Consider the following 23635-nt stretch of genomic DNA (forward strand, 5'->3'; position numbering starts at 1 on the left):
AGTGCCCTTTGATTCAGAAATTGATATAGAAATTATACTCATTCACACACATTTTCCCTGGAGATGAAAAAACTCAGGAGCTAATTTTAGACGTGAATAAGCTCACCTCCTACCTCTTCCTCTCTTCTTGCACAAGTTTCTATTTATCCCTGATCATGGCTAAGTGTTCTACAACAATTTTAGATCTTGGTTAAATACCATTCTCCTCCTTCTATTAGCATTAACAGTTGCTGACAGTTTCCTTAACAATGGTTAAAAAGTAGGGGAAATTTGCCCTTTGGTGAGGAAAGGATAAGAGAAGAAATACATGTTTCCAAGGGAGATATTCAATTTTTTAGCCATGTTGGGAGAGTGGTGTTTTGTCAGCCCTCTTCCTAAGGAAAGCACTCTTTGGTGTGGCAGATATTGGATGATGTGAGAATGCACTTTTACTTGTTAACAATTAACCATGTCTAATCATTGCCTTCATGACTGTCATTTCCATCCCCGAAAGAAGAGGTAAGTGATAGCACTTCCCTGGCAAAAATTTCTTACCACATTGTGTGGTATAGTAAGTCGTACACTACTACAACAATCTGGAGCTGGCACGGGCGACTATTTTCTCCTGGTGACTCATATGTCTTGCTTGATGGTATAAACAGACCTTTTGCAAACCATTTTTGTTTCTTTCTTTGTTTACATTACCAAACTTATCCAGATTTGCTTCCAAGGCAGCATATATGGTTATCAGTATGTAACCACTGCCTTACTCAAAGAGTACAAGGGAAAATCTGAAGGTGTATTAATTATACAAATGTTATAATGGTGATTATGAGAAAGTGGTGATAGCCATTCATCTCTAAATACCCAATGTAATGACCATTTTGATTCATCTCATCCCCAAACAGAGGAAATAAAAGATCCTTTCCATGCACTGCATATATGTTATATTTTAATCACCTCACCTCAGATTTGGAGTGATGTAAACCAAGGAGAGATGAGGAGATGAAAAGATATTATGGAGCAACTATCCCCAAAAGAGTGTGACAAGGATGATATGAGACTCCTTTTCTTTAAACCATTGGAACTCAAAATATCCCCTCACATCTCAATGACTGTTCCAAAATACACAACAGTTTTAACAGATGACTAACAATCACACTCATTTAACCTAACTAAAGTGCCAGTACACTAGCCACATATTTAAATAGTAGTGTTTAGCATTAAACAGTTCAATAACATCCACAATTTCATTTATTGGCTGCTAACACTACCTGGACAGAGGGCAGTGTTATTGCAAACCCTTGATTCTCTTAAAGGGCCGCTGCAGTGTGTCCCGTAAGGTGATACACAAGTTCTGGTTCGCACCTGCGACCCTTGACCACAAGTAACAGAACATGTACTCCACTGGGCCCACTCTTCAACACCAGATTCACCTGTATCCAAGACAATAAACAAAGATGAATACCAATGAGTATTAATATAGATTTGTAATTTCAAAAAAAGTGGCATGCAAATATCATTTAGAAATAATAATAATAATAATAATAATAATAATAATAATAGATCATTGAAATAAGGCATCTATGGAAAAAATATGCAGTGAAATAGAAAATAAACTCACTTCAAAAAGTAAAATCACAAACATATGGCACTAAAAAGGGGGAAAAAAAACTTGATGCCTAAGTTACAGATTTAGTTTATTGCCTTTCATTGTACTAATAAGTACATCAAACCTTTGTGCAAGTGGCCACTCAAAATTTCTCACGCAGTTTGGAGACAAAGAAATATGACCATGAATAGAAAATTCAGTGAATGGAGAATAGATCATGGGACCATTTCTGCAACAGTTTAATTTTGGTAAGGTTTACAATTAACAGTGGCAATATTTATTGGTTTATTTAATTTTATGGCTGAAAATTCCTTGGCAGCCCACCATCATTTTTTTCCTCCATAAGATCTTGATCTAACGTAATTGTGTAATGTTGTTTCTGTGGAAGGGGAATATTGGATGCTATTAGAAGAAAAACATCATGGTAGCTTTCTTTTGGGAGGTGTATGAAAGAAGAAAGATTGCAGCTATTCTCTCAGGGGAGGAAATGTTTTCTGAGCAACTTTGGCACATTACGGAATTATACTGGCATCCTGGCTCTACACCAGGGAGCAGGGATTGTGTCATTCTCCAGATGTTGTTGATCTGCGACTCTCAGCATTCCTTACCATTAGCTATTCTGGCTGGTGCTGCTGGGATTTTCAGACCAGCTGCATATGGAGACCCACACAACACCCACCCTCGCCTTATACCAACAGAAGAATCTGCTTTGGATAGCAAACGGTAAAAAAGGAAGTATCTAGACAGAAATTATCATATCAAAATGAAAGTGAAGTGATGGCAGAAGACGTCTAGTTTTGTTTTGTTAAGTTTTTGATCAGAAGAATGTAAGGTGTCTTAGTTATTTTAATCTAGATTGTGTGTTTTTCCTTCTGAGAAAAGTGCTAAACATTTGAGAATGTCTTCTTTTTAACAGTTATTGTAAAGATGTGGTAAAAAATGGGGGATTGCGTTGAGAAAGTATCTTTCCATATTAAACAGAAAGGCAAGCAAACAAGTAAGCAAGCAAGCAAGTTTTATTTCTTCCTTCTCTGATTCTGCAGTAATGTGAGGTGATGATGTTTATTTCACTAATACTACATCTGGGATACATAGATTATCTCCTCATTGAGACCTAGAAGGCTCATTTACCACATTCGTATGAAGGCAGAGGAGGGGGCAGATGGATCATGTAAGTGTACGTTGTTGACTCTTCTGTTATTACAGTTCTTAAGTTTCCTTCCCACTACTGCAACACCTCTTCATAAAAAACAACTACAAAAATGAAGAGGAGAGACATACTAACCCCATGAGCAGAACATCATCCACTCCTGGGCTAATGTGATCAAGATGCAGAATTGAGGGAATGGGTCTATCTGGAGAGGCATACACTAGATTCACAGTCTAGAGCCATTCCAGCAGGGATCAATCCTGTCTCCACTTGTTTCTCCACTCCTTTTCCTCACACAAAAAGAATGCTTGTTATTCATATCAACAGGCTGTACCTGGATGAAAGCAGTTAGGCAGGAAACAAAACTGTGCACTAACTTCAACAGTGGGTGCTTTTGTAGAAGAAAGTCCATTAACACTACATAATTACAGTGTTATTATTCCACTTATTGTCATGTCCCATCCTATGGAATTCTGGGATTGGCAGTTTAGGGACAGGCCTTTATTTATTTTATTTTTTTCAATCAGAGAGCACCAATACTTCTGACCAAACTGCAAACCCCATGATTCAATAGGGTGCAGCCATGGCAGATAAAGTAAAGTAATAGTGCTATAATTGTGAAGTGTGAATGGACCCAGGGATCCCCTAAGTGCAAGTTTGTGTGTTTATCTGTGTGTGCATGTGTGTGTGTCTTTATATAATATGTTTCTGTTCACAGAGGATCCCAAAGGATGATAGGATTTTGTGGGTTTCTGAGGATAGGTTTTTGGAGATGGGGAAGTTGTGGTGGACATTGAACAATTATTTGATGCTGTCAGCAGGGAATTATCAAGTGCCTACCATTTATCAGAACTGCATAAGTAATCCATAATGAATAATGTATCCAACAAATCAAAATGTTATTGTCTCTTCTCATGTATCTCTAAGGCGGGTTACAGACCACCTATTTGGGGCAGGCTGTACCCGCCCCTTTCCCCGCTGTATCGGGGCCTCAGCGTGCAGAGCGGCAGTCGCTGAGGCCCCGATCCGCCGCTTTTCAGGCTGCGGGGAAGCGGCAAAATGCTGCTTCTCCACGGCCTGAAAAGGGGTGTCCTTGGGGCTTCAAGCTCCAAGGACACCCCACGGCGGCGGGGAGGGGGAGAAAGGGGTTCTCCCTTGCTTCGCTGGGCGCAGCCGTCTGAAGGCTGCGCCCAGCAAAGCAAAGCGGCGCCTCAAACCAAGAAGGAGCTCCAAAATGGAGCTCCTTCCTGGTTCGCGCAAAGGGCGCCCTAGGCGCCCTGGCATGGAGTGAGGACGTCATGTCTGCGCTGCCCCGTGTAGAGGCGGCGCGGCTGTGACGTCCTCACGACGGCGGCCATCCGGAACGGCCGCCGTCATTTTTTACGCGCAGAGCGTGTATTAGGGTTAGGGAGGTGCGGAAGCACCGCACCTCCCTAATCCTAGTACGCGCTCTGCGCGTACTTTCATGGCGGTCTATAACCCGCCTAAGTTAAAATTAAGTCATTTTATCAATTGTATTTTTAGCTCTGAATATACTGGATTTGTCCTTCCTTCCTTCCTTCCTTTGTGTGTGGTAATCTCATTTGAACAGTATTACCTTGGAAAAGACTACAACATACCTTGGATTTTTAGGCATGGATTAATATTATGGGGCATTTTTCCTCCTAGTGTAAGCACTTTAGGTTTAAAATCTTATGAACAGACCCAAGTTATGCTGCAATTTTTCTTAGTTGTCTAACAAAATGAGAGTGTACGTCTTCCTCTCTAGCCATTGCTGAACTGTCTGTTGAAAAGTAATGATTGCTGAATATATTTCACCTATTGCTCTTCTATCAAAGCATCACATCTAAGGCTCCAATCCCAAATACACTTACTAAGGAGTACTGTGCATTACTTCTGAATAACCCTGCATAGGATTATGGTTTATGTATCCTTGTGAGATTGAATACCCTACTGAGTTGCAATTACAGCAATGTACTAACTCATCCAGAATTCAAGGCAAGGACAGGATACTTTAAAGCTTTGTTACTTTTTTCCAGTAATTCATGGAAAAGTTACTGTTTGAACCATATTTTCCAGAACCCTTCAGTCAGCATGGCCACTGTGGAATTCTGGGGGCCGTGTTGCAAAATGTAAACACTCAGAATTATACAATAAGGAAAAGGGAAATGATTTTTGGAAGGTATAACAGCATAAGTGCTGACTACAAAATGAGAGGTATGTACAGTTGTGTGAAGATAGGAGTACAAAAAATCTCCCCAATTTATGCAAAGGGATCTTTCAGCATGTTTGAGACTAACTGAAAGATAAAAGTTGGTAGCATGAGCTTTCACAGATTTCAGCCTACTTCCTCAGATTCAAAACTACGAAAGCTCATGCTACCAATTTATTTTTTTCAGTTAGTCTCAAAAGGTACTACAAGGTATCTTTGCATACTGATTTTCCAGACTAATATGGCTACAGTATGTGTTTGAATTCTTCCTATACATGTAAGAACCTGCCTTATGTCAGACCATTGGTCCTTCTAACTCAATATTGCTTACAACAGTCTTCACAAAACTGATGGCCCCTCTCAAGATTTTGGGCTAAACCCATCAGTCTATATCAAGATGGCAAATGACAAATTGTCATTTTATTTGGGAAAGAATGATGAAGGGGGTGAAATTCCAAGCATCATGAAGGCACTGGTCTAGGGAAGTCCTCTGTAGAGAAGGGATACAAATCTAGAAACTTTTTTCTTAATAGGTAAAATTGTGAGTGTTGTTCAATTATTGCAGGGATGGGTTATTGTTTCTGTTTTGGAGTGTGCGTGATTTGTTTGATTGTTATTGCATTTTTGTGTTCTTTCTTTCTTTCTTTCTTTTGCAAAAATGAATTGCAAAGTTTTTTTGAACTGAAAACAACTGAATTTTATTGTGAACAACAATGCTTACTTCTGTTTTTTTTTTTTTTTTTTGTAAAAATGTTTTTCATTCAAAAATTATTTTTGCTGCTGCTGCTAAAAAAACCAACAGTTCCTTCACTTTCATGCACACACCTCAGAACAGTTTTCTTTAACTTCCAGCATTTCTGACATTGTCTTTTGCTGCTGTTAAAGTAGTTAAAATGAAAGGTCATATAGCCAAAGATGTGTTTAGTTTGATGTTTATTATGTAAATTATTTCTACATGATAAATGCAAATTATTATTTATCCTGCAATGACCTAGTGACAGTGCACTAGCATCAATATTTAATTACATATCACAATTCCTGAACCCTTCACTATTTGGGCTTTTGCTATTTGATTATCAAAGTGCAGAAGGTATATAATATGATATGTGCATTTCTCCATTGTTGGTTGTAACAAGCTGATGAATAAGTTGACTGGTACAACTAACTAGAGGATAGCAGTCATTAGCTATAAGACACCCATTATGTTTTAGAGTGGGGGGGGATGGATGGTTTAGCAAAAGTATACTGAATTTCAGCCTGATCAGTTCCCAGCCTTTATGTGGTAAAGGAGTGGGCAGGTGCCCCCTCTTCAAAAGAGTGACTGAGGGAGATTATACATCTGTGGGAAGTGGACTTACCAGACATGATATTGTTTGTGTCTTAAAGAAGTGATCTGCCTATCTGGTATGCAAATAATGCCATTGCTTAAGTAAGTATCTGAACCTGCCCACCCATTTATTTTTTAGTTATGTAGTGGATGATGTTAGTGCCATCATTAAGCTTGCGCTGCTTGCAGTGCAAACTATGTGCTCTTCAGGATGCTTATGACATTTTTCCTACCAGAATCCTTCCATGGATTTGAGCTGGACTCTCAATTATTCCATGTTGTCTTTGGATAGGCACTGATATTGAGTTAATCTGCCATATTTCATTTTTTTAAAAAGTATACCTCACAAATGTGCCACAGCTTTCAGATCCCCCCTGTGTTATATGTGTTATATCCATTTCCCTGTGTATGTATTGTACTAATTAAAACATAGGGTGCAGAAACAGAAAGAGGGAAAGTTAGGAAATCTCAATGTTTTAATTAGTATGTACATGTATGTACTGGTAATCTGTAAGAAGAATGTGGATGGAAAACTACAACCAGCTGTGAGATTCAGAAACTCTCCAAACTAACCAGAAGGTGGGCAGAGGAATATGCAGGGCAGAGCCAGCCCACAAACAACATTAAAAGAGAACAGGTTGGGGGGCATCTGCTCACTCTTAAACATTCATCAGTAGCAAAGTACCAGCTAAAGCAACAAAGAGTTGTTATGGCATTGTGGCATGAGCTGTTATGAGTTTCATGAAATTAGATGAAATTCAGGCTGCTGTCACACTGCAGAATTCATGTTGTTTGACACCACTTTAACTGCCATGGTTTTATCCTATGTAATCCCGAGATTTGTATTTTGTTGCGACACCAGAGCTGACAGAGAAGACTAGATATCTCACAAAACTTCAAATCCCAGAGATCCATAGCACTGAGCTATGACAGTTAAAGTGGTTTTAAACAACATTAATTCTGTAGCCTGACCGTAGCCCATAGAATTCATGTCACAAGACACTTGTTAGTGGGCCAGCACCACAAATTTACACTAGTTTCATGCTTATTCCACTGTTGCTGCTCCCAAAGAAGGATTCTTGAGAGTGGTAGTTTTCCAATGCAAAGCAAAAATGTATTTCAGGCTTTGTGTTTTTTTTCAAATAGAGACTAATTGTTAATAACCAACAACAACATAGAAAAAGCTGCATTTTTAATTTATCATTGCCAAATTACTATTCCCAATGGTTTTGGGTTTTTTTGGTGGTTTGTTTATTTATTTATTTATTTTTATTTTATTTTTTTGGAGGAGGAAACAGCATGAAACAAGTTTAATTTTGGTTTACATTTTCAATACAAGAAGTTCATCTACCCTCCAGGTGTAATAGGACATCTTTTGTTGTTGTTTGTTTTGTTACACCATGGCTACACTTAGAAACTTGTGTGTGTATGTGTGTGTGATGCAGCATTTTCTGAATATGGCAGCCTCCCTAGTATAAGTATTGAAGGAAGTACATTAGATTAAGTTGTGGGCCAGACTGAGATGTGTACATCCAATTTCACACAAGCTAACTTCTCAGTGCCCCCATCAACCTTTCTGTCCTCTACCCAAAAGCTAAGCTGTGGGATCCTGCTGAATGAGATATAGAATGCTGAGGGGAAAGGAAGGATACTTGATAGCAGTTGAGGGGCACTTTCTCCCCCATTTTTGCTTCCATACTGTTTTTGCAGTCCCACTCGTTCTTCCTCAAGTCATTCCACAATATCTAACTCAATCAGCAGAGTCCTCTGACCCTTGTGAAACATTTGTGGTGGATGGTGGAGCTCTCTTGGGGAGAAGGAGTGGGTAACTTCATTTCCAACAACCCCATTGCAATTGTCTAAATCTGGATCTATTTATTTGGTTTCTTATTGGACAATACAAGGGTTTATTGGATTTATTTGATTCTAATCCTCAAGACATTTATTAGTGAATAAGGCCCATTAAACACAGTAGAACTAACTAAATATGATTTGCACTGTTTAACTGTTAGTAGGTTTGAGGTACATATCATGCAGACCAAAACCTATGCATATTTACTCAGAAGTAAGTCTGAGTGATTTTATTGGAGCTTACTTTCAAGAAGGTGCGTTATGGCATTGATATTCTCTCCTTGATTATAATGATTTCTAATTTTAGAATCCAATTAAGTCTTTCAATTGATGGAACTGCTTCCATCAGTGAAACAGCAAAGAGGATTCCATCTCTGCAGTCCAGCAAAATTTGTTCAGGAGGGTTGTGGGATCTTCTAGAAGAACTGGGAGGAAGGTTATAGGTGAAGAGTGGAGAAGAATGACCACTCATGCAATAGACTTCTGTGTATGCAGCATTTGATTCTATTTTATCAAAAGCACCATCTTCATATAACCAAGCTCAAATGGGAAGGACATGTTGAGATTGCTGCTACCCCAGTATGTTGTTTTACAATGTACAGTATTGTATATTTTTTAAAAATCAGAATTATATCATGGCATCAGTTATGCCAATTATTTGAGTGGGACTTTCATACAAATAGGTGCAGGACGGCAGCCAAGATGTGCCGAGCATTTTAAGTGTTTAAATAATTGTTTTCTTCCCCAATAAACTCAGCAGGGCCTGAGCATTGTTGAAAGCATTGTCAGATAAGGTTGGCATTTAATGGCTTGTATTAAACCAGGGGAAGGATAATTTTTTGTTTTGTTTTATTTAAATATTATGGTAGAATTCAAAGATATAGCCATATTAGTCTGTAGAATCAGTACGTAGAGAGATCTTGTAGTACCTTTGAGGTTAACTGAAAGAAAGAAATCGGCAGCATGAGCTTTTGTAGACTTCAGTCTACTGAAGTAGACTGCAGTCTAAGAAAGCACATGCTGCCAATTTCTTTCTTTCAGTTAGCCTCAAAGGTGTTACAAGATCTCTCTGCATAGTATTATGGGTTTTTTTGTTTGTTAAGGCTGTAGCTCTTAAAGACTTGCTGCCCACCTGAAGCACTGAGAATGGGTTGAGCCATAAATAAATATAAAATTACATTAAAATGGTAATCAAAAGCATACTTATTGACTGAAATAACTTGCAAATCCATGTAATACTTACCTGCATTATAATTCTAAAATCCATAATATCTAGAAAGAGGACAATTTGGAGGAAAGCATAACTCATGGTTGGAGAAAAATCCGCAATCATGCTGCAGTCATGTACTACAGAGTCAAAGCACATGACAATCAACATGCAATAAGCTTTGGGCATACTTTGACACACGGTGAAGTGACCATCTACTTTCTTCACCACGCACCCAACTTTCTAGTTTAGCTATGAACTGACAACATATTTCCACACCCAATCCCCTATCCAGTACATCATGCATTGAAAGGGAAATAAATTGCATGGAGACGCTAGAGGATCACTATTTCAAGATGTGCCAAAATCAATCATGTTCCAGCATACATGGAAGTCATGTCACCTTGCCCTTACATGTGCTTCCATTTTTTTCTTAGTGCAATCTATAGAGCTCCTCCTTCCAGAAGGGTTTCTGCATTCCTTTCAAAGTGTGGGAGCAAAGATTTAATGTACAAAACTAACTCTTTTTTTCAACAAAAGGATAGCCTATGAGTACAAAGATTCTGGATGTGTATCAAAGAAATGCATGAACTTCTTTGTGCTGAGGCACCTGACTTCTGTGCTTCACTGGTGGGAAGCATATAGGCACATGAATGCATCATAAGAATTGCCTCAACCCCAATATTTGCACAGCTTGCATTCTCTGCTATTTCTCATGCATGCCACATATGCATATCAATACATATATACTCCTCCTCCAGATTCTGTTCCCCAGTTTCAATGACATCTGTGGATTATTCTTTTCTTTGGAGGTGGAGAAAGATGAGTTCATAACCATTAAAAGAAATCAGTTATTTGGAACAATATTGGCTATTTTTCATAAATAATAGTATGACATGACACAGAACCAAGATTTTATTATCTAGACTTTTATTAATTTGCCATTACATAAAAGAAAATAAATTAAATATAACATCAAATTAAAAAACAGAAACAAATGCCATTTCCAAAAGTCTGCATATCAATCTTATTAATTTCTGAACATTTACAGGTAGATCAATGATGCATGTTAGAAGATCCTAATGATTCTACTGAAGGAGATACAACATTAATTTTACCACAAGAAAAGAAAAGCTGCACAGTAAACCACATACTTGATGATCAGTACAAAAAGAAAAGAAAACAAAGATGGAAAAAAGATGGAGTATTAGTAACTATGTCAATATTTCACAAAATAAACTATCCTAACAGTATGCAGGCTACATGTTGGTTGCTCAACAGCAGGCAAGCGAATTCTGTTTGCTAAAGCTGAGATAAGACACATGGCAGAAATCAGGATTTTGGAAAAAGTATTGGGAGGGGTATTTAAATTCTCACTTCCTCTAACAGTTTTCCCCATATTCACATCAAGAGAGGTCGATTTAAAATGCAGTTATCTCAGGACCAAAGTAAGTGCATTGAAGTATATGCTCAAGCACTGTTTGATCATCAAATTGTGTATCAAATTGTGGCACAGGTGTTTTGTAATGTTTTGGAATTAAGAAGAAGCCTAAGAGTACTTAGGTGGCAAGCAGTTGATGTCAATAAGCCTGTTTGAATTGTCAGAATCCAGTATTGCTGGACGAGAAACATGTGACTAAAGGTATGTTCAAAATTTTAAGTGTGATTCACAGCTGCTGACAGGACATCGACTCAACCAAAGTGAAACACTCTTAAACCAGCTCCGTTAATGTAGAATATTGTTAAGTCCACAATGAACTTTCTACTTGAAATCAAATGGGTTTCCACAGTGCTAAACCTTGGCTGAATCATATGCATATCTTCTAAGACTGGTCACTGGGCTACACAGTGGTAGAATTCAAAGATATGGCTGTGTTAGTCTGTAGAATCAGTATATAAAGAGATCTTGTAGCACCTTTGAGACTCATTAAAGAAGTTTGCAGCATGAACTTTCGTAGAGTTCAGTCTACTTCTTCAGATGCATTTGAGAAAGAAGACTTAAGTCTATGAAAGCTCATGCTGCCAACTTCTTTCTTTAGTTAGTCTCAAAGATGCTGCAAGATCTCTGTAAATACTGGGCTATACAGTACTAAGCCATGATTCAGAGATCCTCCTTAACGCTGCCTTTTTCAAATGTTAAATCATCATAAGTTATTTATATAAGATATTTATGTTGTGGCATCAACAGGGTACAAGTTCCAGATCATTTTTAGAGTGTGGCCCTTTTTACACACATACTCTACAACACTGGAGTCTTTTCAGTACAACGTAATACTTCACTACAGGGAGAGAGGTGTGAATGGTGCAAAACCAGGTATGTGGAGCTAAGCACACAAGCCTCCTGCACCAACATGTGGATTCCATGGGGATGATCCATATTACTGATTCTTCTTGTGTTGGTGACATTACTTAAATGCATACATTGAGAGTGCAAGATCACACCACCCTGAAGAAGCTCCCATTCTTTAAACCTGCCATAGGAAATGTGTATGTGCCTAAATGTTGCTGCACTGCAAATCTCATCAGCCCATACCAGAATAGCCAGTGATTTTGTTGGGAATGATGAGAAATGTAGTATTGCAACAGTTGAAGGGGCTACACGCACACCCTCTCTACTGCTAAGGAAGCCTTGCATGTGTAGTTTCCCAGGTTCTAGCTTTAATGACAAGAGTCTTATGGCAGATGATTCTGCATTGTTTTGAATGAGCTTACAATCTGTACATCTAATGAAAGTCAATCTAGCAGTATGTGTCTACCTAAGGAAAGTTAACCTGTGCTATGACTAGTTGAAATCATAGCTCATTTTCTAAGCTGGATTTATAAACACTTTGCTTGAGAAAGGCAGGGATGTTGTTTTCTATCTTTTGACGTGCAGAAAAAAAGACATTTCAGCACACAAAGTGCCCCATTATAGATTAGTGGGGGAATCCAGGAATCCACTGAAAATATCAAGCAATATGGATATGGGTGGGGTGGGGTGGCTAACATGTGATCTAAATTTTTTTGACTAATGCTGATGGCACACGTGTTCCTTAAAATACGATGAAAGGCTCAGTATTAAAATGCTGTGTTTTGCTGAATATTATGAAAAGATTTTGTTAAGACATCAGTGCTATTCCTAGACTGTATTCTTTATACTGTTTTTCCCCCATCATGCCCTCATTTCATGGAAAATCAGGGAATAAGTGGCTGGAAGCATGTGGCCTTAGCTAGAAAGAAATGGGCACACTGCTAGCTGTAACGTACTCCTGAACAATCTCACTTGCACAGACATACTCTGGAAGAAGTAATTTGAGGACTGCAATCCTAGACCAAATAATAATTTTGGGGAGTAAGCTTCATCCAAATTAAAATAGGCATTGAGCTGCTTGAACAGCATTTGATTCTCCATGTGCATATTGGTTTTCAATATGTGGAACTTATTGTGCTATCATGCCCTGATCCATTGATTCACTAATTTTCAAGTATGCTTGCTGCTTTAATAAAATAATTGGCTGCTGATCAAAATATAATCATGAGTGACAATGTGTGCACAGCCCAAACCAGCTGTTGCAGATGTACACTCCCATCTGCATTGCAATATACACACTGGGAGTAGGAAGGAAAGCTGCACTGAATGCATAGTACATCAGTGCACACCAGAGTGAAAATTCACATCCAATGAACATTGGAATCAAATCTTAATTTGTTGTGAATATTTCTCTCAGCCTGGATTAGGAAGATAAATCCTATGCAATTTCCTGAAAGCAAGTCCCATTGGATGCAATGGCACTTATGTTAGGGTAAAAATGCATAGGATTCTGCATTAAGTGCAAATTTCTCTGGCTTAACCAAAATTGAACAACATTATTGAAGGAGCCAATATGAAACAGAAAAAAATATGCCTTAGAAGAGAAATAATTACTTTACCATTCCTTAGTAAGACATTTATGGTCAACTAAATTTATCAGCATGATAGGAAATAAGAAATTACACACACAGTTATGTTTACTAAAGTTCAATGAGACTTACTCCCAAGTAATGTGTATAGGATTGCAACCTAATGGTATTAAACACCAGACACATGCATGTTAAGACCACATAGTTATTAATGTACCTGATCCATGAATAAGGCTGAGATTAGACTTCTGGTGTGCTAGTCCCATGTCCATTAACTAGTTTTGCTGGACAGCCACTTTGAGGAGAGGTTGGTTATGCTAGGCCAGCTCCCCCTGTCCACCCAAAGACAACTGCTAGGAAACCCCATTGCCTTAGCACCAGTCCCTCATTAACCTCTTGCCGGATGTGGCAAAAGAAGAGGGTACAGAGTCAAGGATACTCTGCAGGAATCCAGAGCTAACCTTGGGGGTTGCCATTTTGATACTATTATTTATCTGTAAAAATTCTCAACCACTTATTTCTTTTCTTAGTATCTATTTTTGAAAGGGGTTTACTAACCTAACAGATATTACATTTAATTTACTTCCATATATTTTTATGTGATTTTGTTTCATGTCTTTCTTTAAAATTTTAATTTAATGATGAAAGGAAATATTAGCTTATACTTTAAAAGCCTCAGATTAGCAAAACTCACATTTGACTTTTCTTTTGGTTTCTTTTTAATATAAAAAAATCCAATCTGTCTAATTCTCAGCTACTTTATTTATGGACTATAACTGGTGGTGAAGAAAAATAATAAGAAGAAATGGCCTTTAAAAAGTATCAGCTTAGAAAACTGACAAATATGCAGCAAAAGATTATGGAGACATGCAGTGGCTTTGCTAAAATTAAACACAGTAAGTAGAAAAATGTAACTAATGTATTACCAGTTTGTGCCATAAATTTAGCAGCATCAGCTTGTTCCTGAGGGACCCTTTTCTCATGAACAGATCGAGGTCGCTGACTTTTAATTGTATGATCTCCCATCATTCCAAATTCTAAAGACAGAATAAAGGTTTATGAAAGCTTGTGTGTAGACATTTCTCAAAAGTTTACATACTATCTCATGCAATATGTTCGTCCAAAAAAAAAAAAAAAATCCCTGAAGAGGGCACTGGTAAAACTTCAGAGCATGGCATTTTAACATCGACTTAATTTGCTAGACTAGTTAAAAAATAAATAAATTGAAGCTTAACTCTGTATCTGAAAAGAGGCTCAAACCAGAAGCTTGTTTTAAAATATTTAAAAATATAAACATTTCAGTATTGTGACACATTAAAAATCAGCTGCGGGACAAAAATAAGTTATTTAAAATGGGAGACATTGTACTCAGAATATTTTAAATCAGTGCAAACCACACCAGAAAGCTTCTGCCACTGAGTTTAGTGTTGTTGTTCTATGACAAAACATGGTGTATCCTGTGGAGATCAATCGTTTGCTTTTTTTCTTGCTCATTTTTCAGGCTGATGGACTGGCAAGCAGGCTTTCATGAGAGCAGTGCCAATGCCACATAATGAAGTGCCCATAAAATGCTTAATGATAAGCTGGATACATCAGCAGCTGTGTCCGTAACTTTCATTGCTTCAGAAAACTCACTTACAAAGCATGTGGAAGGCCCCGGGCTTTTTCCTGCTGTTGATTCTAAGATAGAACTCGCCTTTGATTTTAATAGGGAAAATCTATGCTAAAAACTCCCATGTGGGAATGCATGAGATGCTATTTAAAATAAAACACAGCTCTGGTGATAATTTTCTCTACTGCCTTTGGCAAATCACTTAACCTCTAACAGCTTGAGCCTAAGGTTTGCTAGCCTTATGACTGAGTGCCCCAACACCTACAGTAAGGCAGCATCACAGTGCATGATATTGTTTCAGTCAAGGGGGAGGGAGACAGGCCATCAAAATTCACATCAGGGTGCCAGTCACATGCTCTGATGATGAATGCAGACCTTGTGCCTCAGGAATATGTAGGACTGCTCTTAGAGACAACTAAAGTAGACATTTTTCAGGTGAAAGCTCACATTCCTTTATTGAAAATCTTTGACTCATTCTCAAGCTCTTGGTTCAAATATCAGGGACATTTTCCAGTGCTATTTTTCAAAATGCTTTCCATGCAAATGCCTCAGAACTTGTTATGATGGGTGTAAAGAGAAGGCACCATGAGGCTTGTGGTTAGCTTCCATTCAGGTTCATATGACTGGGTGTCATCAGCAAAACCAAGAGCCCCCATACTGGCATTGTCACTCAAGAATTTGGGGGGGGGGTGCTTTTTTTGACTACCACACCATATGCCCCTGCCAGCATGGTGAATTACCACACTGGCTGTGGCACTCAGGGCAGAATAGTTTTAAAAAGTACTGTACATATAATTTACATTTTCAGGTGGAAGTGCATATTAATGGCATCCCGCCACTGCCCTTATAAGTGGAGGCTGACTTTGAATCTATAGGATGCTCTTCAACCTCGGATTCTTGATAAATTTTAGTCTCTTTCTCTGTTAATATTTGACATGTTTTATTTTTCTTAAATAGTATAATTTTCAGTGAAGATTCCTTTAGTTACTAACATTTATTTGTTTTTAGCTTTTTTTAAAAAAGAAGTAACCCACTTTAAAGTAGCCATATATTGTGCACTCCCTGCCAAAAGAAACCTAATTAGTAAATGTGTTCGAGTTATAGGCTGCATTCTACATGAATTCAAACACTGCTTAGAATGCACAATTACATTATGGCACTGTTTAGTTTTCAGACCCTCTTCAAAACAGTAGCATCACAGGGAAAAAGGAGGTTGAGAGATTCATCGAGGAAAAGAAATACCTCTGTTTGTTTTATGCTTTCATTTTCATGGTATTAGTGAAAATATTTGCCGGTTTTGGTGCTGCTGTTATATCACTTACTAGGAATTAAAGACTTGAAATTAAACAAATCTTGCAAGTGCGGTGTCATGTGGAAAAACTCTTCTTTCACGTTAGAGCTTCCAGAATCCTAGCATGCCCAATGGTCACATTGCAGGTGAACAAATGGTGAACTCACAAAGTCACATACCACTCCTCAGTCAGCACTGGTTTCAAATTTGTAGTGGGGAGAACATTGGAAGAATGCTGTCAGTGGTTGCATGTATGGCCACCTCCTCCCTACCACCATTGTCACTACCTACTTATTTGCTTGTCCATCTCTCTAGGACATGAAGTAGAGATGCTACCATTCCTTCCTCTTCCTACTCTTGTTGCTTGCTTGCTTGAAGAGGGCAGGTAAAGAGGCAACAAAAGCAAGGAGAAAAGGAAGGATAAACAGGCATCTCCAAACCTTGGGAGAGCCTCTTCTCCCAATTCATGGCCTCAGATGGTGCTCACTGACATTGACCTATGGCATTAGTCCTGCCAGCAGGCACTCCATGGGGACTGTCAGGTGCTGGCCAGAATCTCCCTCCATTTGTAAGTTCTCCACAGGTAGCAAAACCAAGAGGATCATGGAATCTATGGTAGGAATGTGACTGCTGTCAGGATACAGTGCTGTTAAGACCTGGAACCTTCAGGAGCCTTAGAAAAGGAGGTGAAAGGGAAGCAGGAACTGCAACAAACCTTAGCACTACTACCTGTCCTGTGGAGTACACCATTACTGTAGAGCAGTGGCTCCCAAACTCTGGTCCTCCAGATGTTTTGGACTTTAACTCTCAGAAGCCCCAGCCAGCTTGGCCAAGTGTCAGGAATTTGGGGAGCTGATGTCCAAAACATCCGGGTCACCAAGGTTTGTGAATCACTGCTGCAGAGCATTCATACCTCCCCATTCCAATCAATGGTCAGAGGTTACCTTAGCTGTCAGCCAGTTCTGGCATCCCATCCTTTGCCACCCTCAAGAGAAGAGGATATAGTGAACCCTTGGCAATAGTCAAGAGACATAGGTCTCCACTCTGCCTGGGTTCTTGGGAAACTCCCACATCCATTTCCCTGCTACCTCTAGGCCAGTGGATCTCAACCTTCCTAATGCCGTGACCCTTTAATACAGTTACTCATGTTGTGGTGACCCCCAACGATAAAATGATTTCCGTTGCTATTTCACAACTGTAATTTTGCTACTGTTTGAATCGTCTTAGGCAACCCCTGTGAAAGGGTTGTTCAACCCCCAAAGTGGTCGCGACCCACAGGTTGAGAACCGCTGCCCTAGCAGCTGAGGAGATGGCGAGCCACTGACAGTGGGCCTGGCTAGATGCATGAGGTAATCTTCATTTAGAAAGTTGTCAGAAGGGTATGTAGGCACATGTGTGGGTCAGGCCTGTCTGCTTCTCATGTTATCTTAGCTTAAACTATAGCAACAGCTACCTTAGAACTCTGAGTACCAATGAACTAATTCAAACCTAAAAGTCTTTTGAAAAATAGAAAAACAAAAACTCAAACTTTTTTAGAAGCCTCTTGCAAAATCGGATCAAATAGAATGTGGGGTTTTTTTGTTTTGTTTTCCTTTCTTAAATTCCACCTACTTACCCCCTTTGCAGTGTTACCATTTTCATAATAGAAGACAGTAAGATTGCTTTGCTAGAGACAGGGCTTCCAGAGGCACTGAGGGCAAGTGTGGTTGTTTTAAAATTTTGTTGTGTGGGGAAACTCATTGAACAAAAGTGAGCCTTCTAACAGCACAAACCTATGCATGTTTGTTTGGAGGGATGTTTTGCTAATTTCAGTGCAACTTTCTCTCCAGCAAGTGATCATAGTATTGCAGGCTCAGAACCACTAGAAAAATCACTTTTTTAGATGTCAGGCTGAGGAAAACAGTGGAAATCATCTATCCTCACTTACAAGAATGAAATAGCTATATAACAACATCCTTATCAGGGAGTTGTGGTCCAAAAAGGGTGTTTTTGCAAGCTCAACTATGAACCTCAAGATACCAGCTGCCTCACTCTCTAACCAGATGGTACTGCTCAGAATGAGTAATGAAACAACCATAGCCTTCACATGCCTTTTTCCACAAGGGTCAAAGAGAGCCAGGAAAAACTCAACTCATATTCAGATTGGTTTTTTTTTTTTTAAAGTATGGACCAAATAAAATAAAATGCTCTCCCCCAACCCATGCTCTCACCAGGGAGTCCGGATGCTGCATGGTCCATACCCTGTTTCTGGTGTGAACTGTCCTGATGATGTCCAGCCAGTTCAGAACCAAGCCTGCCATATATTTCCCTTAAAACATTTGTTTAAGTCATGTTTTGCTCCAGATCCTCGCAAAAGTTCTAGAGCCATCTGTTGCATGTCAGGCAGTTGTTTACATGTCCCGCTGTGGTGCCCAGTGCCACTGCCGCACAGCAACTCACTCGTTCTGAGGTCAGAATGAGGCTCACAGCCACTGGGACCCTTATTCTGACCTCAGATCCAGCAACCCACTATTGTAATGTCAAGCGCTGCAATGAGATGAGCATGCGCACAGAAATGTAGAGGCTGGCAAAAGAAAAATAAATTATCCCTGGATGTATTTTGGAAGAAGCCTTGAAGTGGCCATTAGAAGATTCCAGTGTTTTTGTTTACTCATGCAATCCACATCTGACCTGGATGTTTCATTTCACATGTGTATATCTTTAGTTCTGAATAAAACATCTGCTGAAACATGTTCTAGCTGCTCTTTCTTTTTTATGATGCAGGAACCTGTCCTTAGTCTTTCCATGTTATTTCTGCCTCTGGTATCAAAGTTTCTGTTAAATCCCAGGAATACATCTACTTGGTTAATTGAAGTATCCCTGTACTATCGTAAATACATAACAACAGATCTTTCTAAATCTTGAGTTAGCAACCAGGATCGATGAAATTTTTCTACCAATGATATTATGTGGTGCTGTCAATGACATCAAGGAATACTTAATGCTTAAAACTGTTTATACAAACAGTGAGTAGAAAAAATACCCTCTATTGGCTGTGTCTGCACTGCAGAAATAATCCAGGTTGACATCACTTTAATTGCCATAGTCAAATGCTATGAAATTCTGGGAATTGCAGTTTGTTGTGGCACTAGAGCTCTTTGACAGCGAAGGCTAAATGTCTTACAAAACCACATTCCCAGAATTCCACAGTACTGAGTCATGACAGTTAAATTGGTGACAAACTAGATTATTCCTGCAGTGCGGATGCAGCCTATTGATAGATTTTTGACCTTCAAAGTAAATCAATCACAGTGACTTAACTTCAGATTGATCCTTCCTGATCTTGTGGGTGTTTCTGTAGATGAAACAATATGGTTTGAAGATATAACATTTGTGATACAACATGGACTTGGTATTATAATGTATATGACTCTCTCAGAGAAATCGTATATTGACTAGGACTCCTGCAAATTGTTAATGAACCTGAAGCTGTTTAGTTTTGATTATCAGTTACAGTGAAAGCCAACCTGCTGAAGTTTAGTATCTATAGCAGGAATAGAAACCTCCAAATTTTATAGGTCTGAAATTGCCACCACCCCTCACCATTGACTATGATGGTTTAGGCTGATGGGACTTATGTTTCTAGTTATGGAATTAATTTTTACTTATTTAATTCTTGTGTATAAAAAATAGTTTCTGCTAATTTTTCAGTGTTCCTTACAAGATGTGAGTATTTTGCAAAGAAATCTGTAAGATCTTTTTTATAAAAGACACATTTTTGTATAAAGTGATCTGTTGTTAACCTCCCCCCCCCCCCCGCCAACAAAGCCCAGAGATATTTTTAAGTGCTAGTCTTTTCCCTCTTGTTGAAGGATGAAAACTCTTGTGATGGCTGTGTGTGTGTGTGGGGGGGGGGGGGGTTGTCAGTGGCATCACTAAGGTTAATGTCACCCCCACACATTGACCTCCTCCCATTTCCACAACATATAGAATCCTTAGTAATTTTTTGTATTATGTAGTAATGTATTATATAGTAATGTTACTCATACATAAACAACTAACAAAAATAAAACTATATCTTTAAATTACAATATCATAAGCACAGGCTAAATGTATTTGCATGGACATAATTCCACGTGGTTTGGTAAGATGTGATGTTTTTAGATACAATTTAAAAATAATATATTTTTTTAATTTTTTTTTAATATATCAAACTTAGTATTTTTTTAATTAAAAAAACCAGGGCATCTCCTTTCTCCTCACACTGAGTTTCACACCATCTCTTCAGAGTTTTAAAGGGACACGGGTGAACACCACAACCAGTTTCTGCCAAAAGGCAGGTGTCTGGGGAGCAATGGGGGGGGGTCACACCCTCTTAGGATGTCTTCTGGTGCAGTCCACATTTCCCTAGTGACACCCCTGCTATACATGTCACAATAAATTCTCTTGTTAAGGATGAAAAAATTATGAATATTCTTTACATGCCAAATTATAGGGCAATTTTTGGACTACATGTTGTATGTGGTCACATGTTCCCTATCTCTGGTTTAAGGGAAACAGCCTTGATATCTCTGTCTTGGACATTCTGATGATACAAATCACAACTGTCCAGTCAAGTGAGACAAAATATGCCGATCTACTAATGGCTGCATGATACATTCTTATCAAACCTTTTGATTGTATTATGTTCAACTGGTTGAGTTAGCAGATAAGCAGACAGAGTTGGATTTGGGTTGCAAAGGGCAGAGGTCGTGGTTGTGTACATGACTGTAGTTATAAAGATTTACAGACTGTGGACTTATCTGTTGCTTGCATAATTTCCAGTTACCTAAAGAGTGTGTACATGTGTGTGCACACCCTTATACTTTTGAGTTTAGGGTAGGATTTAAATATTCTAATAAATACAATAAAATCAATAAATCTTGGTTTCATTTCTAAAACTTACCCAGAGCCAGTGTGCTGCAATATATCTCACCACAGATGTACAAGGTGGAAAAGGACCTGAAAACTATGTAAACATGTTTCCCTTGATGGACTACATATCAACAGCAGGACATGTTTGGAAACCATGTAGTTAAAATGCACTGTGGCATGCCTGGCAAATCTACAAATAATCAGATATTGTGCTATCACTTCAGACATGATGGAAGTTCTTAAGCATCTATAGATAAGCTTCATTTCAAGATACATGACCTTGATACCATTTTAATGCCTTATTCCTTTCCCTGTATTTCTGAATAAACTACAGATTGAAAAAGTCTGGCGTGTTCAGCATCATCTGTAATTGCTTCATATCACCCCTCCCCTTATTTTCCTCTTGAACTGTGTTTTCATCTCACCCACATCTGGCTGGTATAATTTAGTTTCATCACTAGATGGCAGGATGTACCTTATCTAAAACTGCAAACAGCTGCAGTAAAAAAGAAAATCTAGTCTTGCTCCCTCCCTCCCCTTTTATGCTTCCATATTCTGTTCCAGCAAATCAAATCCAAAAAATATCAGTAGAATATTCTCCTGAGTACAGCCTCAGTGAAAACAGAATCCTAAGATTAAATGACCTAATAAAGGCCAAAAGAAAGATGGCAATTCAGAGAGCCCCAGTGATTCAGGATCTCCTTTGCTAAATTAACCACACTGACAGAATAGAAGTGTCAGAGCACATCACTGCTCATTCCTGCTTCTTTTGAGTAGCCTCCATTTGCAAGCATACAAGGTAACTCTTTGGCTGTACATTTCCATATGTAACCCCCCCCCCCCAGAAAATCTCTTAGCATGAAGGCAAAATGCTGGGAGTAGGGGCACAGAGATGAAATAATCATCTTGTTTCCAGCAGTGGTTTTTCCACCAAACATAGCTTTTGGTTTAGCAAAAAAGTCTATAGCGATCAGATGACCAGGTTTATTGGCTGAAACAGTGAGCAGTGAGTCACATACTCTCTCACATTTCATAGATGAAAACTGGGGCACACGTGACCAAACAACATCAGAGTGTAGTGCAGCAAAGGCTGTTAATGAGGAAGAACAGAGAAGATAGGTGATGATGTAGTGGTTTGCTTTTGCCTGGTTCTACAGGGAAGAGCAAGATACTATCCCGCCCCCCTCCATGCTTTGAGTCAATTGGGAGAAAACTACTTTTTCATTTTGAACTTAGTTTGAACCAATGGAAATTAGCTGTGAGCAAAGGGGGAAATTGGGAGGAGGAAAGACAAACTGGGACATTTTAAAAGCAACTGGGACAGCTGGAAGGTAAAAACTGTTCAAATGCTATAGTAGTTATGGAGTTACTACTACAACAAATATATCCACTGTCTCCAATGGGTACTGTGAACAACCATTTCCCAATATTACACAGAGCAATCAGATTTGGATCCTAATCCTTATACTGACCTCCATGACAAGGACAGATATCTATGTTAGTAGTGGTGTGCCACCATGTTAAGGAGGGCAGTTTTCATTTGGAGCATGGTTGAGGAAACATCAACTATATTTCTAGTGGATCCTACAACCCACATGCCTATGAGCAACTGCTTTTCAAATCAGTGATATTATAGTATGTCAGTGTTTTGGCCACATCTACAATTGTGGAAAGTTACTTTTGAAAGGAATTAGTTGAAGTTACAACTCACTCCTCCCCAACTAGTCAGTTAACATGTTTGCAGTTTTGTAAAGAAATGATTTCTTCATTATTCAAAAGCAATTAAAATAGATAATTTTGGTTACCGTTTTTAAAAAAGGCTATTAGAATGCTACAAAACACAAGGCTGTGATTGAAAATATACCTACATAGTAAAATCCCTATGTCATAATGCAAGTAACTAAACATGTACAGTTAGACTGTAAGAGAATAAGTTGTCTCTTCTTGAGTTATTTGGGGATATGGACTGCACAGGAGAAGACATAAGGAATCTTCAATATTGTATTTCAGCTGCCATCGGGGCTGCTAGAGTATTAAAGGCAAATCATAAAAGAAATAAGGTCCCAACAGACTGGGAAATGCAAGTACAACTCTGAACTAGTTGCACTAGATACAGCTTGAGTCTCCCTTATCTGGAATTCTGAAATACAAAGTACTCCAAATTCCAAAATTGTCTACATGGATGGCTGAGATAGTAACACTTTTGCTTTACTATGGTTCACTGTATACAAACTTTTTTTCATGCACAAAATTATTAAAAACACTATATATAAAATTACCTTCAAGCTATATGTATAAGTCATATATAAAAAATAAATTAATTTTATGATTACATTTGGGTCCCACCTCCAAGATATCTCATTATGAATATGCAAATATTCTGAAATCCCAAACACTTTTAGTCCTAAGCATTTTGGATATGGGAGACTCAACCTGCAATATGCTAAGAGGAGCCACACTGTTGTATAAATCAGCAGACAGATCTTTAATTGGTAGGTCTAGGATTCTACTGTAAATTGGAAATAGCAAACTATTGTTTCTTGTGGGTTTTTGGGCTATGTGGCCATGTTGTAGAAGAGTTTATTTCTGATGTTTCGCCAACATCTGTGGCTGGCATCTTTA

General features: G+C 38.6%; 1 protein-coding gene across 5 annotated transcripts in view; it reads right to left on the bottom strand.

Annotated features, from left to right (window-relative positions):
• ADGRB3 (adhesion G protein-coupled receptor B3) overlaps nt 1-23635 on the bottom strand; it is a 625822-nt gene that overhangs the window by 407643 nt on the left and 194544 nt on the right. For 2 of the 5 annotated variants that reach the window (XM_042465739.1, XM_042465732.1), the window contains exons 3-4: nt 14144-14254; nt 1254-1415 (exon numbers count right to left, since the gene is read on the bottom strand). In XM_042465739.1, the coding sequence (XP_042321673.1) occupies nt 1254-1415; nt 14144-14254 (273 nt within the window). Of the gene's footprint in view, nt 1-1253; nt 1416-14143; nt 14255-23635 lie in introns of those variants that run through there. The other 3 variants (XM_042465755.1, XM_042465745.1, XM_042465762.1) reach the window with 3 other exon arrangements.

This window comes from Sceloporus undulatus, chromosome 1, assembly GCF_019175285.1.
Source record: "Sceloporus undulatus isolate JIND9_A2432 ecotype Alabama chromosome 1, SceUnd_v1.1, whole genome shotgun sequence".
Lineage (NCBI taxonomy): Eukaryota > Metazoa > Chordata > Lepidosauria > Squamata > Phrynosomatidae > Sceloporus > Sceloporus undulatus.